The sequence below is a fragment of the Gnatocerus cornutus genome, chromosome 9, assembly GCF_029298725.1.
Source record: "Gnatocerus cornutus isolate USDA-ARS CGAHR chromosome 9, icGnaCorn1.1, whole genome shotgun sequence".
Taxonomy (NCBI): Eukaryota; Metazoa; Arthropoda; class Insecta; order Coleoptera; family Tenebrionidae; genus Gnatocerus; species Gnatocerus cornutus.
The window spans coordinates 12,627,779-12,642,938 of record NC_142241.1 but is presented as its reverse complement, the minus strand read 5'-3'; the positions used below and the strand labels follow the sequence as shown (position 1 = coordinate 12,642,938).

The window sequence follows — 15,160 nt, the reverse complement described above, 5'->3', positions numbered from 1 at the left end:
ATCTTAAAGAAAAATTTAATACTTGCGATTTTATACATATGTACATAAAGCCAAACAAACGAAGAATAAAAAACAACGATTTGTACAAAATAAAGTACGAAACGACCAAAAAATACTGAAACAATTTAAGTATTTTCTCCCGAAGCTTTTTCCACCCCATCTCGACGCTCCGTCTTCTTTTCTTCATTAGCAGTTTTAATTTTGTTCAAATCATCACCGATCGTATTATTAGTTTGAAAATTTTCGTCGGAATTCCCACAATATCTATTTAAAATGTTCGTATAATAAATATGTTCCGACTTCTCGACTTGTGGCGTCGTCTGAGATTCGTATTTTTCAGTCTTCATTATCCTTTGATAGAGAGAATCATCGTAAACTGGGTTATTTGGTGTGATGTTGTTTGGTGTTGCTTCGATCCTTTCACTGGGAAACATCGTGCTCTTCGTAAAAACCTGAATCGGCCTTCGAAACCCTTTCGATTGATGATGAGGATAGCCTAAAATTTCGCTTTTGGCGAAACCCACGACTGATGAAAGGAGATATTCGGTGAATTTCTCGGGGAAGAATTCGATCGCGTTGTAGTTCTTAAATATTGTTTCCTAGGGAAAAAATTATGAGAATCGCGACAAGGATTTGTTGGAACTTACAGTCAACTTTCTCTTCGATTTGTAACTTGCCCAGTTTTGCGGTTCCAGGATCAGTTTCCCGCCTGGCCTCAACTGCGCGTACATTCTTCTGAATGCTTGTTTGATTCCAGCGTCGCCCCAGTTCAAGTGGATCCACTTTGTGATGCTCAGACACAAAACCACGTCGTACTGTGGCTGTTCCAGAGCCAGAAGAGCGTCATCATCCAAGACGTAGTTGCACTAAAAAAAAAACATTAATGAGAGAAACACGGGAGTGTGGCAACTTACCGCTTTGAAGACGACGTTGTTGGGAAAATCGCGCCCAGTATTCGCATCATTAAAGCCTGGAATGTCAATGGGTCCATATAATATGGGCATAGAAATAGGGAAAAACTCACTACTTTTCTTTTTCGGTACCTTGCTCCCGGTACTGTCACCAGCAATCGGTGAATCAGAATTTTTTACGTAATGTTTTACGTTTTTTCTTGCTATTGCAATCAATTTGGGATCTATGTCTATGCCTGTTACGCTTTTAGCACCGAAATCTCGCGCCACCGAAAGAGTTATGTGGCCCACATTACTACCTATATCTAATATATCTTTGCCCTCGAATAAATCCTTATAGTGCGAAAAGACCCGAAGTCTTTGATCCACTTCATTGTGAGGGTTCCTATAACCGTAGTACCTAAAATCAACAAATTAGCACGTGGAATTACAAAATTAGATCAGTACCTATTGTAGTTTCCGAACTGGAAGTGTTTATTTTTATCTTTGAACTGTGGCATGGTTTCAGTGGCACCCCTGTTGGGTTGAGGTTTCTTCTTCTTGATCGCATTGGGTCGTTTTAACCACGCTCCGGGTTGTGGTACCACCGGACTAACGATTTTATCCATGGCATATTTGAATTTCTTCGCGGCGCAACCACCATGGTCCTCCGTCTTCCGTTTATTCTTCTCTTTCTTTGGTGAAGTTAATTCGAGAGTGAGATCCTTGGTGATTGTTTCTTCACTATTTGTATCATCTGGTATTTTCGCCGAGTCCGTCGACGTCTCCGGAGTTTTCGCTTCGGAATTAGTACCATCCACAACATCGGAGGTTTCAAAGTTCGAAGCGGAGATGGTCCTCCGCTTCTTCAGCCGTTTTTTCCTCCCTTTCTTCAAGGGCGAGTACAACTGTTGTTCGTACTCTGCGTCGTCAGCGCAGCCTATCAAATTCAACGGATCGTTGATATTTGGGGGGATTATTACTTCGATTTGTCCCTTCCTCCTTGGAGGAGTGGGAATTGGGGATGACTTAGGAGTTATCGCGTTCATGGCTCTGTTAATCTCTTCGTCTTGAAGACTATTAAGATTCAAGGGGTCGTTGATGTTCCCACCTAATAAAAACTTAGTGGGAGGCACCGGCTTCATGTCCATCATCAATCCACAACCTGAGAAACTCTTCGATCGCTTGCGACCTGAGCGATCATGTTTGGACTTCCTCTTGGAATTGGTGTTGTTGTTTGTGTTTTTTATGTGGGTTTTATAGTTGTGGGGTTTGGAAGGTGGTTCCAAAACCATTCCGGTTGAAGACATCGTCGCCTAAACCAAAGAAAAATTTAAACTCGCTTTGGGAATTTGTCGCGACATAGATAAGCTTCTCGGCGAAAGTCGAGATTACAATGCAACACCGTAAAAAAGTTTCGTCACTAGTTAGGTGCATACAGTAATGGAATTAGCTGCAGGTGTGCGTTTATGATTTATGCATCTCGGCACGACCGAAAACAACAATTGCAGTTTCATTACTGCAATGATGAATGTGTAGGTCATGGTTAATTGTATCTACCGTTTTCAGCTTAATGGAAAATTAGCAACACAGTTTAGCCGCAGAATGACAACTCGTTACAAGAATTTGTTATTTATTTATTAAATTGAAACTTTCTAAGACTCCGTCTTGACATTTGATTACCAACCCAAAGACAAATCTAACTGTTTTATGATCTATCTAACTTAGAGAAAGCGATGCACCAAAAACATTACCTAGAAAATCAATATTCATTTTTTCGTGACTAAAATTAACTTACCTAACGTTACATTATTAAATTGGACGTTTTAACATGATCAGTGCATGCATGAACAATGGATATAATGACCCTTCGGTAACAAATGCAGTTATTCAACAAATCCCAAAACACGGTGCAGGTAATGGCGAAATTAATAGTAAACTTTCGTTGTAAGGATGTTGCAATGTTTATTATCACTTTAATTTAAACAAAAAAAATGCATAAAAAGAAAGATAAACAACGTAAAGGTCGCTTTCGCGGTGAATAAATGACGTGGCAAGTTTAAGAATTCCAATTAGGGCTTTTTTTGTTACTGAAGATCTGTGTTATTAAAAATAATTACTATTATAATTTTACCGATTCAACTGGGCAGTTGGATGTGATCTGCTCGAAGATATTCTTTTCGTTTCCAAAGTTCTCGTAGTTTGACCATTCAAAAAACTAATTAATAAAACTAAATTATTTAACAATAATTAACAAAACTTTTCAGGTTTTCAGTTTGTTTAAAGCTGAAATGAACTTGAAAGAAAGACCCAATAAAATTGTATTTTTCTAATATTTCGTAATATGACTTAAGGATTAAAACTTTTACTTTGCTTATTAAGTGTACAAAGTCTGAACATTCTTAAACCAAAAAGAGAGATTTTTCAAATTTTCGTTTGCGAATTAACCAAAGATTTAACTGGACAAACTGTCAAAATTTTAGAACTAAAAAAAAAGATTTTATAAATTTTTATTCAAGTACGAATCAACCAAAAATGTCAAAAATTTTTACTAAAGTCTATAACTCGAGTAATTCTAAAGCTGTGCCAATGAAATTTATAAGAATTAAAGCTTTTACTTTGCTTATTAACTGCACAGTTTCAAAATTGTAAAACCAAAAAGACAGATTTTAGAAATTTTTATTTGCGAATTGACCAAAAATTTCAATTTTTTCCCTAGATTCGATAATTTGAGTAATTTTAGAGCTAAGGCAATGAAATTTGGGAGAAATAATCCTCTGACTTTGCTTATTTACTGGCAAAAATGTCAAAATTTTATAACTAAAAAGACAGATTTTATAATTTTTTATTCAAATACGAATCAACCAAAAATGTCTAAAATTTTTACTAAAGTTAATAACTCGAGTAATTTTAGAGCTATTAATTTAACAGTTTTTATACGTTTTTCAATTTGAGAGCAAAAAATCTTGAACAATAATTCAGGAAATTTTCAAAATAAAATAGCGAAAGACTAATTCTTTGGCGTACTTGTCAAAATCATCGTGACAGTTGAAATGTCAAGCTACATAAACTCCAGAGCTACCAACCTATTTTGAATTGTAAAGCCTTCCTCTGATGCACTTTTTATTTAATTTTTATTGATGACATAAAAGGTATACAAAATGAATTAAAAGACCCTTGACAAAAGTAAAGAAAAATATTGATCACCCGGCAAAAATAAATTTAAACCAACAATTAACCGATTACAACTCAATAAGCAAGCTTTTAATTTAACGGAAATCTCGTCAATTAACTTTTATCTTCCAAGACATTACCTTCTGTTATGCAACAAATTTCTTTGAATCATCAATCACAATCCGATAAATTTCCATTAAACAATTAAAACAGGAAAAATTCTAATAAAAGTTTAGCTACACTCCCATGTCATGTAAATTCTGTTGAAGTATGTATTACCGATTAGTATTAATGAATAGCGAGTTAGAGTGAATGCGTAAGTCAACACCAAGTATAAAGTAACTTCATCAAAGCCAGTATTAACAAACGGTGCTCTAATGGACCCCAACTATGTACTCAATGTTTAGTGGGGTCTCAAGGCACCTTTACAACGCGCTACATTTTGAAGATACACACGGAACCAGGAAGTGCTTAATTTTGAATAGAACTCCGACTAGAATCTCATTGAATTTTTTTCAGGCGTATCATAATGGAAAAAAACTGATTGTGGAGCAAATACACCGTCATAGAACGGGTGAAAAATTCCAAGATTGCGTTCCACTGAATTACTTTACTTACAAGAGGGTGAAATTTTTCAGTGATGGAGATTGTACACATGATAATGTGGTTATATTCCGACATTATAACTCTGCGGTATCCACGATAATTTTATTAACTGTAAACAAAAACAAATTCCTAAAACTAAATAAACTATTTTATTTATGGTTCGGGTTCCTCTTTTAGATTAATGTTTTAAGTTGGTGGCTTATTATGTAATATACTGGGAGTCATCAATCAAACCCGTCAAGATCCATGTTTTAATTTCAAGTATCATTGCACGTAACAAACAATTTCAAAGAATACAGCTCCTTTACAAAACCCATTTCGATACCGCGTAAACTTTAAATAAATCTTGTCACATATTGGAAATTGAAAGCTCACTTAGGTCCCAGGAAAAACGTCGGACGAAATAGTATTGAGTGATCGTGCGATAAATGAAAAACTGAAACACTCTACAAGGAAAACACGCAAGCAAATGTTGACATTTTTCTTATCGCTCTGAAGACTTGTTATAAACAAATTCGACAAACAAGTGTTGGGATGTTTGCGAAATGAATTTAATTCGAAGAGACCAAAAAGGTAAATCGTCTTTCATCATGACGTTTTGAAATTTAGTCGGTCAAATTAGATTAGAACGAAACAAAGTAAGGGAGAAAGGAGAAAACGTTGTCAGCTACATTTTTCCTCGCAGGAAAAATAAAATATCTCTCTTAATATCACATTTTTCGGCACAAAATCGCTACTATGACGGCAAGGTGTAATTAGGTTTTGAAATATTGGGGATAGAGATGACATAAACAATTGAATTTTAAATTAATTCATTATGGATGTCAGTAGAATTTATTTGGATTGGATTAAAATTTCTGCAAATTACGATAACCAGTTATTTCATTTGCACCAAGATTTGTTGACAATAAACTGATCTGTTTATGGGTGGTCAATTTGTTGCTCACATATTTTATACAGGCGGATTAATTAAGTCAATCAGAAAATTCTGCACTTAATACAATATCCGACCACCTGTATAATGTCATGAAGTCATCAATTCTTTGTGACTCCTTGCAAAGACAAACTTTTCGTTACTATTTCATATTAAATTATTGTTATTTCTACGACTTATTGTTCAGTTTAGGAAACATCTGTCCAACCAGCATATAATTTGTACGTCCGTAAATGTTCCATAATAAGTAAGTGTAGGTACATACCAGACGTAGAACTATGCAGATTGTAACTAATGCCATGACGAAACAAAGGTATCAAGTATTCCAAAAATGAAGAATCATGTTAACTGCCTTTATCATTATTAATGAATTAATGTCTAACAAGTTTCTTGAGAGATGTCAAGAACAATGGAAGTTATAATTTTGACCAAAAAAGTAGCCATTGTTTCTTTTGCCACGATACAGAAACAACTTTGATAACAAAAAATCGACAGGGTTGCCAATGCAATTCTTAAGTGTAAAGCCGTGACGATGCTATTTCTGTCATTTACCTACCCAAAGAAGGCACCTGTCCTTTTCTTTTTACTTTTCTATTTATGTAAAACGCCAATGTTGCTTACAGAAGGCAATTTACATTTTGGCATAAAATCAGACCGGTACACGACGCCGCAACACCTTGAAAGTTTACCATTTAAACCTACTTCAACGTTAAATCCACGAGTTGATTCAAAACAATTTTTATTATCCAGTGTTATCAGCGATTTATACCCATTAATAATTATTTCAATTACAAAAGGATTTACAATTATTTATAAAACATACAACGCCAATTTTAAATAATTTAACCAATTCAAATCGATGGAAATGATAAAACCCCACAAGATAAATTTAAAAGTCGTTTAAGGTAATTTCAGAAATTTATTACCGGAACATTGATGCAACGTCCGGATTACAAAATTTGCACAAGATAAAAATAGCAGAACTCGCTCTAATTTAATCTCGCATTGAAATTGTTTGTTTAATAATAAATTGTTTGTTTTTTTGGAAAATAAGTTTGTACCCCCTAAGTTGATTTGTTCCCGCAAAAAAGCTTGGGCTCTACTGCGCACGCGCACATCGCACCAAACATGTATGCCATTGCGGAGATCGACGTTGGCTAACGTTTTCTCGAAAAACTAACTCCAGAAAACATAAATGTCAGAAATTTTACCTTCAACAGCACCAGGATGTCTTCTGCTACACTTTGATGGCTTCTTTCGGCTGCTTTTCCTCTACCTTCCGCAGAAAAATGGTAGAATGAGAGACATCAGCTTACAACGCACCGACACAACGACTACAAATCGTTCTGCTTGTAAACTAGACTCCATTTTAATATCACTGTCGGATTTGCACGAGCAATTCCCGACTATGACCGATTACGAGATGTTTAGTGATTCGTTAAAAAGTGTTATGCACATAATTACATAATTTTCGGGTAATTGGGGGCGGGGGGAAATAATTCTGATTGAACGATTAAAATTAAATTTTCTTTAATTAAAAATTAATACACTCGGAAGTCGTCTCTTCAAACTTACAGTTAGTCTAATTTCCGTCGTTCATTCTAAATTTCGCGCGCTAAATCTAATTACAGTAGTGATTGCAAAAACAGTTGCGAATCAATGAGGTATGTCACTAAATGCAACAAAGAGTTGGTAACCTGGTAACCGTGGAGGCATCATAAAATTGCTTTGTTACATTAACCGTGACAAGCGGGAATTTGTTTGTTTGGATGCAGTCGTCGTATTTTGGGAGCGGAGCTGAAAAATATTGCAGGACGACAACCAGTGGCGCAACCAATTTTTGTCTCTGTGGAAAAATAAATGGAACCCACGCCACTGTAAATAACCGCCCACGGGGCCTTGCTTACCTGGTAATATGCAGCTGAGTCATCAAAGCAACAATATTGACTGAATTTATCCTTATCTTGTTCTATTAAGGAAGTGGAGTTTGAATTTCGCGCCGTCAATTTTTAGTTTGGTAAAATTTAAATTCCTAGAATTATCACCAGCACATGACAATATTGACCTGTTTTTAACCTCATTTGGCAATTGTGACATATATTCCCCTGCAAACTGTCACATGTGGTGTTTTTTTTCACTTTTTCGTTCAAAGAAACGCACGAAATTTGAATTTTTTCTGGATCAAAATCAAACAAATCACTTTTAGAATGAGAAATTAATTAAAGCTACCGCATTTATGGGTGTAGTCACGCCTGGTTCGTCCTAAAGTCAAGAGTCATCGAAATTAATTTAGAACATTTACCCGACTGGACGGTTCGGCCAAAACGCCACTTCACAATATCATTAGTGCAACAGTTTTTTTACATCAACTCGTGGGCACGAAAAAACTAATTCCGATTGATTTACAGGTTTTTATAATTACACAATTACAGTTCAGAAAGAATTAAAAGTTTTGCAAAACTCCCATCCATTAATTACAGGTTTCGAATCGCTGACCTCTGTCCTTTCCAGTGGCGTAGGAGGGAAAAGGCTGAAGTTCTATTATCGACCTTTTAATAATTAAAATATTTCTTGTTATTCTGAAAATATCCGAGCGTATAGCTTTAATTGACTCTATTGATAATATTTTAGTATTGATTTTGAACTAAAAGGTAACAGCTAACACTTTAGAAAAATACGATAAAGAATAGTTTGTAATCATTGTAAACAACAATTTTATTTTCAATTTGCCTTGAAATGTATTAATTCTCTCAAAAATAAGATGTACAATGGTAAAGGCAAAGTAAAACTTCCATGCTACTTACATTGTAAGAATATATAAATAACAAAATTTTTCTTCAAGACGAAAGATTATATGTTAACATTAAAAAAATAATAAAAGTAATACAGATTTGGTACAAAATATTCGAATACATATTTCTGTAACTTATAGAAATACAAGGAAAAAATAAATAACATATGGAAATCTATCTTATCTTTCTCGATACCACCGCCCTCTCGGCCTTCTCAACATTCTCGGCGATCTTGGGGACGCAGGCATCCTTCTTCTGTTTGTTCGCTTTGGAGAGTTACTACGTTTTGGCGCGCGATCACTTTTAATCTCTATATGGTTTTTATCGAGTTTTTGCACACGAACGTACGGTTGGTAGTGTATACCAATTCCATAACCACCGCCACTATTATTCACTTTGTTCGTCAGTACTTTATCCGAGTTTTCATCACTTTTTTCGTTTTTTCCTACCCTGTCATCGTTATTTAGATCACAATTAGTAGTATCCGCTATATTTACATCACCTAAACTACTTTGGTCATTTTGGTTATTATTTTCACTATTTAGTTTTTCTACACTTTCTTTTTTCTTAATACTATCAGTCGAATTCGTATCTTCACAAGCGTCGTTCTCTTCCGAATCAGCGTTCATACTTAAAGAATCAACTGTACTATCGTCGTCTTCTTTCACAGTGTGATCTCGCCTAGTTCTCCTACTCCTGTTCAAGGGCCAGCCTGTTCGGTTCTTTTTCCTCTTTCCGGGTTTTCGACCAGGTTTCGCGGCCACTGGTCTTTTAGTTGTCTTAATTGCGCTGTCTTTAGTCTCGTATACGTTGAGGACATCGTCGATGACGATCCCTCCTTTGAACTCAATCTCTTCGTCTTTTTCTATTTCTATATCCATAAGGTTTTCATCGTACACGTTCTCGAATTCCTCTTCCACGTTCTTCATTAGGGACACATAATCAACTTTGGATTTTTTCGGTGACCTCGTTGACTTAGGCTCCTCGAGGATCGTCGGCAAATTACTTCGGAAATCCACATCACTTCGTCGGGACTTCCTTTTCCTTTGCTGAATCAGACTGCTCAAAATTGCGAGAGTTGATGCGTGTTGTCTTGGAGATTTCCGGGGATTCTTTCCGTTTCCTGTCACGTTTATAACAACCCCCGACCTTCGACTCCGTTTACTCGGTTTAATCTCATCCATTGTACTGCTGGAACTAACTTCAGTGGCACTTATTTTACTGTCTTCGTCTTGGTTAAAAGGAGTCTCCACGCTTGAGTTGCTCGCGTTTGGATCGGGAGTGCTGCACGTTACGGAAGTGGAAGCTGAAAGCGGCTCCATAAGGCATTTCTTGATCTGATTGTACTGCGATATACATTCTCGAGGATTTAAAGGTGGCACGTAATCCAGTTGATACGGAAGAATAAACGGGTTCCAATAACCTGGAAAAAGGTGTTATCGTGGTTTATAAATTGACCAAGAACTTACTGTCGTCGCTTAAAAAGACGTATTTTTCCTCCCCGTGGTCATGCCGCTGGAAAGTTTGGTACCACGCCTCGTTTTTTGGAACGTTTTCAAAGGAGAAGTTATAATCGCTCAAGCTGAGATTGAAATTTTTGGCCGCTTCGAAGTGATCGGATTCGTTCTTGACCACGCAATCTCCGTTATTTTTCATCTTCATAGGAACGGGAGATAAATATGAACCGTGATATCTCAACCTGCAAGCATTGACGTTAGTTGAATGCTAATCATAGACGTGACGTATCCAACTCGGGAAAATCCCAAAAAATACTAACCTGGAGCCCGGCGTTTCGAACTTATAATACTTTTGATTATCCATAATGAACGCTTCCGCATGCGTCCTCCGTCTCTTCCTCCCTCTGCTTTCTGAGCTCGTGCTATGCATGGATTCATCATCCTCCATTTTAATCCTCCTCATCTCGTCCATTTCACTGACAGAGCTATTGTCAGTCTTTGATTTCTTATCATCGTCGTCGTCATCACTCGAGTCATCCTTTTTCGGAAACAGGAAATTCTCAGCTTCGTTATTCAAACGAACCAATTCGGAATTACGAAGCTTCCTAAATTTTACAATTAAGCCTTTATCATCCTCTTTACTTTCATTCACTGGTGTCTCCGGTCGTTTGACGGCGGGATGAAAGTGAGTTACTCCCGAGCGAAGTTTTGATGACAGAACTTCAACTTTGTAGTAACTTTTATTATCAACGACCAATCTTTCGTCGGCAGAGATCCTCTGTCGATTACAGGACCGTTTCGGACGACCAGAGTTCCAAACTTCGTCGTGTTCAGCCATTTGATCGGCAAGTTTCTGCAAATTATAAATTAAGTTTGCTCCCAGACGAGTAGAGTAATAGAGAAAGACGTTCCTAACTTGTCTTTTTGTATCATTCTACTGGATGACTTTTAAGATATTTACCGCTAATAGACGGGAGCTTGACCTCAGCTCACGATATCCTTTAACGACTTCAGGCTTCTCCGTCAAGCTGTCTTCTTCAAGAGGAGGTGTCATGTAATTGATATTTTTTCTTGAGCGTAAATGGTGACCTGAGTCACTTCCCACTGGAGACATGGGTGAGTCTTTTATTCTATCGCACATCAAGGAAGCAGTACGTGTTCTCGGCATTTTGTTGCGACGGCGAGGAGGAGAGTAGTCGCAATTTTTAACGTTCACATCTAAAAGTAATCAACAATTGGGAAAAAAATATTTTCAACATCTTTACTTAGTTTAATATTACCTAAATTAAGACAACAGTTCTTGTGTTTTTTCTAGGAATGTATTTAAGAATAATTAGACTGGGACTTAATTGTTCTGTTATGAAAGAACGAAAATAATTGATTCATAAAAAGTAATATTGATAAACAACGCATTTCTTATCATTTCCTTAAATAGCTATTAATTGTAGTTCATAACATATTAAAGTTTTTAATTATGACTTCACAAAAAATCGTAAATTACTGTGTTAAAAGATGTTAAGTATGGTAATCATTCTTATACAGTTTGGGGAATTGATACCCGATGAATGGGAACAATTTTAATAAGAAGTGGGAGAGGAATAGTGTCAGTGGGTGGTATTACTCCCCTCAACGCATCTTAGCGACAAAGTTCTCGAAAATTGTAACTCAAATTCATTGAGAAAGACAATGCCTATCATTACTCATAAAAAAGTAAAATTGTTGCATTTTGCATTTGAACGACCAAATCTCTCTAACAGCGAAGAATTACTAAAAGAGCAATCATGTTAACACCTCGTCTTACCAAAAATCATAAAACAATGCCACGACGCATGCATTCGCGCTGATGGGGGTAAATTATTTTTATCTTCCTCGCTCCAATAGCAATTATTGTTTTCTTTGTTGCGCTCATCTATTTGTCCATTAATCGGTCTTGGACTCACCAAAAATTCATGTTTCTTGATGTGTGTGAGAATGAAAGAATGCAAGAATCTCTTTCTCGCTCGGGGTCCCCCACTTTCTATTAAATTTTATTCCATGCATCGGGTGCCAATTCCCCAAACTGTATAATTCTATAGTTTGTTTTATTCTAAATTTGCCAGAATTCCAATGCAAAAACATCAATTATTTTTTTTGGCGCCTTATTAGCCCTTATACGCTCCAATCATGATTTACACATGGCATAAACAAATGACTAAAAAGCTTGGTGACAGCTGGAAAAGCTAAGCCACTTATCCCTAACCTCAATTCCCTGGCCAATAGCGGTGTTGCCGTGAATTTCACAAATTATCGCGTTGGCAAATCTTAAAAAACTAACTTTTATTTATGGAAAATATGAAAATAAATCTGTGCAAACATCATTGGCTCGAATTTCCTGTCATGACCCAATGGAATTATCCATCGTCAAAAGTGAGGTTAAGTGAATGAAATGTCAAACTTACCAATTGAGTCAATTTCATCCAAGGCCAGGAAAGTGTCAAAGCCTTTTATAGATATAAAACTGCCATCTTCTCCAATCAGTTTCAAATGTCTTTTGGATTGAAAATGATCTCCTAGACTATTATATGGATGGTGACAGACTGTACAGTATCCAGACTGAAAAATTGAATGGATGGCTCGCCGTCTTGATCTGGTCTTACGTGTCATGTTACGCTCATTTGTAGAGCGGTTTAGGGAGTCTTTTTGAGATGATTTATTAATATCCTGGCTATCACTCAGATTCGTTTTTAAGGACTGTAATGGAGCTCTATTAGATTATCTTATCTGGAAGGATTGACACACAAACCTGTTCCAATTGGCAAATATTGGTAAATTGTTTTTCCAGTAGACTTTTAACACGTAAGTTGAGGTTCTTTTCAAACATGGCATCACCAAGAATGTCCTAAAACAGTCGTTTAGTGGAAACTCCGAGATTTTGGGGCAACTTACTGAATTACATTGCCCATTCGATCTTTGGTTACCATTGGAACTCTTGAAGCAAACGTGTCACGGCCGTGGGCTGGAAGTAAAAACAGATATTTTAGGTTAAAACGAAAGCAAAACATTCAAAAGAAAACAAATAGTATAGTACTGGACAATGGCGGTAGATGTCGCTTCGGTCGATCACACATGTTAAGGTGGAGTTCTGAGAAAATCCCACTTGATCACGCAGATTTGTCCATGATAAGAGAGAGAATTTAGAAGCAAAAGTACTTTGTGTTGTTTCCCAAGAACAAGATCTTTTCAACGGTTTAAAATTTAAATCCAGTTGGCGCTCATTGTTTGAAACGTTGCCAAACGTCGCGCCTGAACGATTTAAATTGTCTTGGCAAATGCTTGGCCAAATGCGTTTTTCCTGACAAATATGTCAAGCATTTGGTCTCATTGCGAGCGGAAACGTCTCGTTCGCGCAGTGTCCTTCAAAACGCGACCTTAGTTTCGAAAGCCCTACCAATGCCTACTCCGATTATTTTGGGTTTCCTATTGAAATGTTTACTGCGCGTTACAAAGTGTCAAAAGTGGCCGGTTCTGGAAAGAATCTCGATTGATTTGCCCGTTTTGTGTGTGGCAACCGGCAAAAGCGCGTCCATCCGTCAATAAAGCATCCAAGTGCGCGTTGTCAGAATGTGCCCACGTCGGCAACGTCGCATTCCCAGTATGGGACCGAGGGGAAGAGGAGTGTGTAAAAACACTACGAGTTGAAGCGTAAGCGGGTCGGACGTTTACCTACCATGCAGTTATGCATGCACTTGGATCGAAACTTGACAAAAATGCGGACTTGACCATACAATTTGACAACCATGCCCGTGTGAAAAAAAAAAACAAAGTAGAATAGCACGAAATTGCGCAACTAGATACTTTCATTTTTCCATACCCTAGATTCAACGCGAACCCCGAATTGCCCCCGGGTACGGTCCTGCTTTCCCCGATACCTAGAATAATTTATAAATAAACCATCGCTAACCTAACCTAGTAATTGTTGGTTGTCGGGCAACGCCACACCAACGCGATTGTGTTTTTTTTTCAACAACATACGAAACAGTAATAAGAGCTCAAAGCTGTTGCGACAGCACTACACTTACTTACAACTAGGACGTCCTACCTAGAAAAACACAATTATATAAACACCATTCCAAACGTCAACTGGACACTGTTTTCTAAATGTGAATTTGTCGGGGCTTGAAGTAGGCTGTGACAAAGACGCAACAGTTGAAAACAAGCGAGGCTTAGCACACCAGAGCCTCTATTACTCCCCCACAGCCCCCACAACACTAAAACTTCCACAAAAAGAAAAATTTACTTAAAAAAACGCGAAATTCACCGCCACTGAATACTGACACGTCGTTGTTTCGCTGCGACAGACCAGTTCTAGCCCGCCGACTGCGGTTTCATAGCCAACTGGGTTTGCGAGCTGCGGCTCAAACAACGGCCATTATCGTACGCTTGCTTCTACACGCCCTGTAACGGGTTTCGCTCACCTTTTCGTCGCTTTCACTCACTTCTAACCTCAACACTCACGGTTTCCCGTTGGAACCAAACGTTCAAACTCATTTCAATCAACACAACTCAAAAACGAGAATTACCTCAATTTCAAAACATTTGGGAATCCGCCACAATGAAGTTTTGCAATTAACCAATCACAACGCCCGTTCACACCGCCCCTACTGGCCAATTAGCCAAACATTTCAACCGCGAAAATTTAAACGCGGCGACAAACGTCCGATCGATTCTACCGCCTAGTTTTAGGATTTCACGAAAAATTTTACTCTCCACTAATCGAGCCAATTTTACTCGCTTGAGAGGCATGCGTTGGATTTCAGTGAGTCATTGTAAAAGCCTGAACTATTAACGTGATTCGGGCGACACGTCATGATTTCTTTTTAAACATTTCGTTCTTAGGACACGGTTTTATTGAATTACTCAACAAGTATCGATAGATTATGGGTTTGCTCCACAATTTTACAACTGACTGACCTTGCTAGGCTTCTTTCTCTTCCAGTTATCGCGTCTACGAGTTAAGTAAACACGGTACATTACTGAAAATGTGTACTTTCAAGTTCCAATCTAAATTTATACGAAAATTGGTACCGTTTGGCAGAGTTAACGCTATTTATTCCATGGCGAGCACGCCACGCGTGTGATCAATACATAATTTTTTTTGTGAAAAATGGGCACACGCTTTAACGAGGGGGCTTTGGCAATCATTATAAAAATTGCCATATTTACGAATGGATAAAGGTAGATAATGCGTGCGTTTTCTATAATATAAATTAACGAAACAAAAAGGTTGGGGCTAGGCAACCAATTATACACGTCATTACAGCAGTGCAC

The 15,160-nt window shown here is 37.3% G+C and overlaps 2 protein-coding genes across 8 annotated transcripts; both read right to left on the bottom strand.

Annotated features, from left to right (window-relative positions):
• Position 1: 1 nt before the first annotated feature.
• On the bottom strand, positions 2 to 6,981 carry LOC148168922 (7SK snRNA methylphosphate capping enzyme-like). 3 transcript variants are annotated; one of them, XM_088045836.1, is made up of 6 exons: positions 6,816 to 6,981; positions 1,359 to 2,206; positions 1,025 to 1,311; positions 915 to 970; positions 648 to 866; positions 2 to 599 (listed from the first exon to the last, which is right to left on the bottom strand). In XM_088045836.1, the coding sequence occupies exons 2-6, from the start codon at positions 2,198 to 2,200 to the stop codon at positions 126 to 128; spliced, it is 1,878 nt and encodes a 625-aa protein (XP_087901962.1). In that variant the 5' UTR covers positions 2,201 to 2,206; positions 6,816 to 6,981; the 3' UTR covers positions 2 to 125. The 3 variants fall into 3 exon arrangements, with proteins under 3 accessions (XP_087901962.1, XP_087901963.1, XP_087901961.1); XM_088045837.1 differs by having other exon boundaries at positions 1,028 to 1,311; XM_088045835.1 differs by having other exon boundaries at positions 915 to 1,311.
• A 1,423-nt stretch (positions 6,982 to 8,404) lies between these two features.
• chif (DBF4-CDC7 kinase regulatory subunit chiffon) lies at positions 8,405 to 14,490 on the bottom strand. Of its 5 annotated transcripts, none has more exons than XM_088045152.1 (8): positions 14,413 to 14,490; positions 12,779 to 12,848; positions 12,636 to 12,731; positions 12,292 to 12,583; positions 10,815 to 11,071; positions 10,174 to 10,706; positions 9,866 to 10,095; positions 8,405 to 9,819 (listed from the first exon to the last, which is right to left on the bottom strand). In XM_088045152.1, the coding sequence occupies exons 3-8, from the start codon at positions 12,711 to 12,713 to the stop codon at positions 8,576 to 8,578; spliced, it is 2,634 nt and encodes an 877-aa protein (XP_087901278.1). In that variant the 5' UTR covers positions 12,714 to 12,731; positions 12,779 to 12,848; positions 14,413 to 14,490; the 3' UTR covers positions 8,405 to 8,575. The 5 variants fall into 5 exon arrangements, with proteins under 5 accessions (XP_087901278.1, XP_087901273.1, XP_087901275.1 ...); XM_088045147.1 differs by lacking the exon at positions 14,413 to 14,490 and adding an exon at positions 14,308 to 14,398; XM_088045149.1 differs by lacking the exon at positions 14,413 to 14,490 and adding an exon at positions 13,912 to 14,203.
• Positions 14,491 to 15,160: the final 670 nt, after the last annotated feature.

Coding starts and splice junctions, on each gene's coding strand:
- LOC148168922 (XM_088045835.1), bottom strand. CDS start 2,200: ATGTCTTCAACCGGAATGGTTTTGGAACCACCTTCCAAACCCCACAAC. Junction 1,312..1,358: donor CAGTTCGGAAACTACAATAG/GTACTGATCTAA, acceptor TGTTGATTTTAG/GTACTACGGTTATAGGAACC. Junction 600..647: donor AATCGAAGAGAAAGTTGACT/GTAAGTTCCAAC, acceptor TTTTTTCCCTAG/GAAACAATATTTAAGAACTA.
- chif (XM_088045152.1), bottom strand. CDS start 12,713: ATGTTTGAAAAGAACCTCAACTTACGTGTTAAAAGTCTACTGGAAAAA. Junction 12,584..12,635: donor ATATTTGCCAATTGGAACAG/GTTTGTGTGTCA, acceptor GCTCCATTACAG/TCCTTAAAAACGAATCTGAG. Junction 10,707..10,814: donor CAAGCTCCCGTCTATTAGCG/GTAAATATCTTA, acceptor TATAATTTGCAG/AAACTTGCCGATCAAATGGC.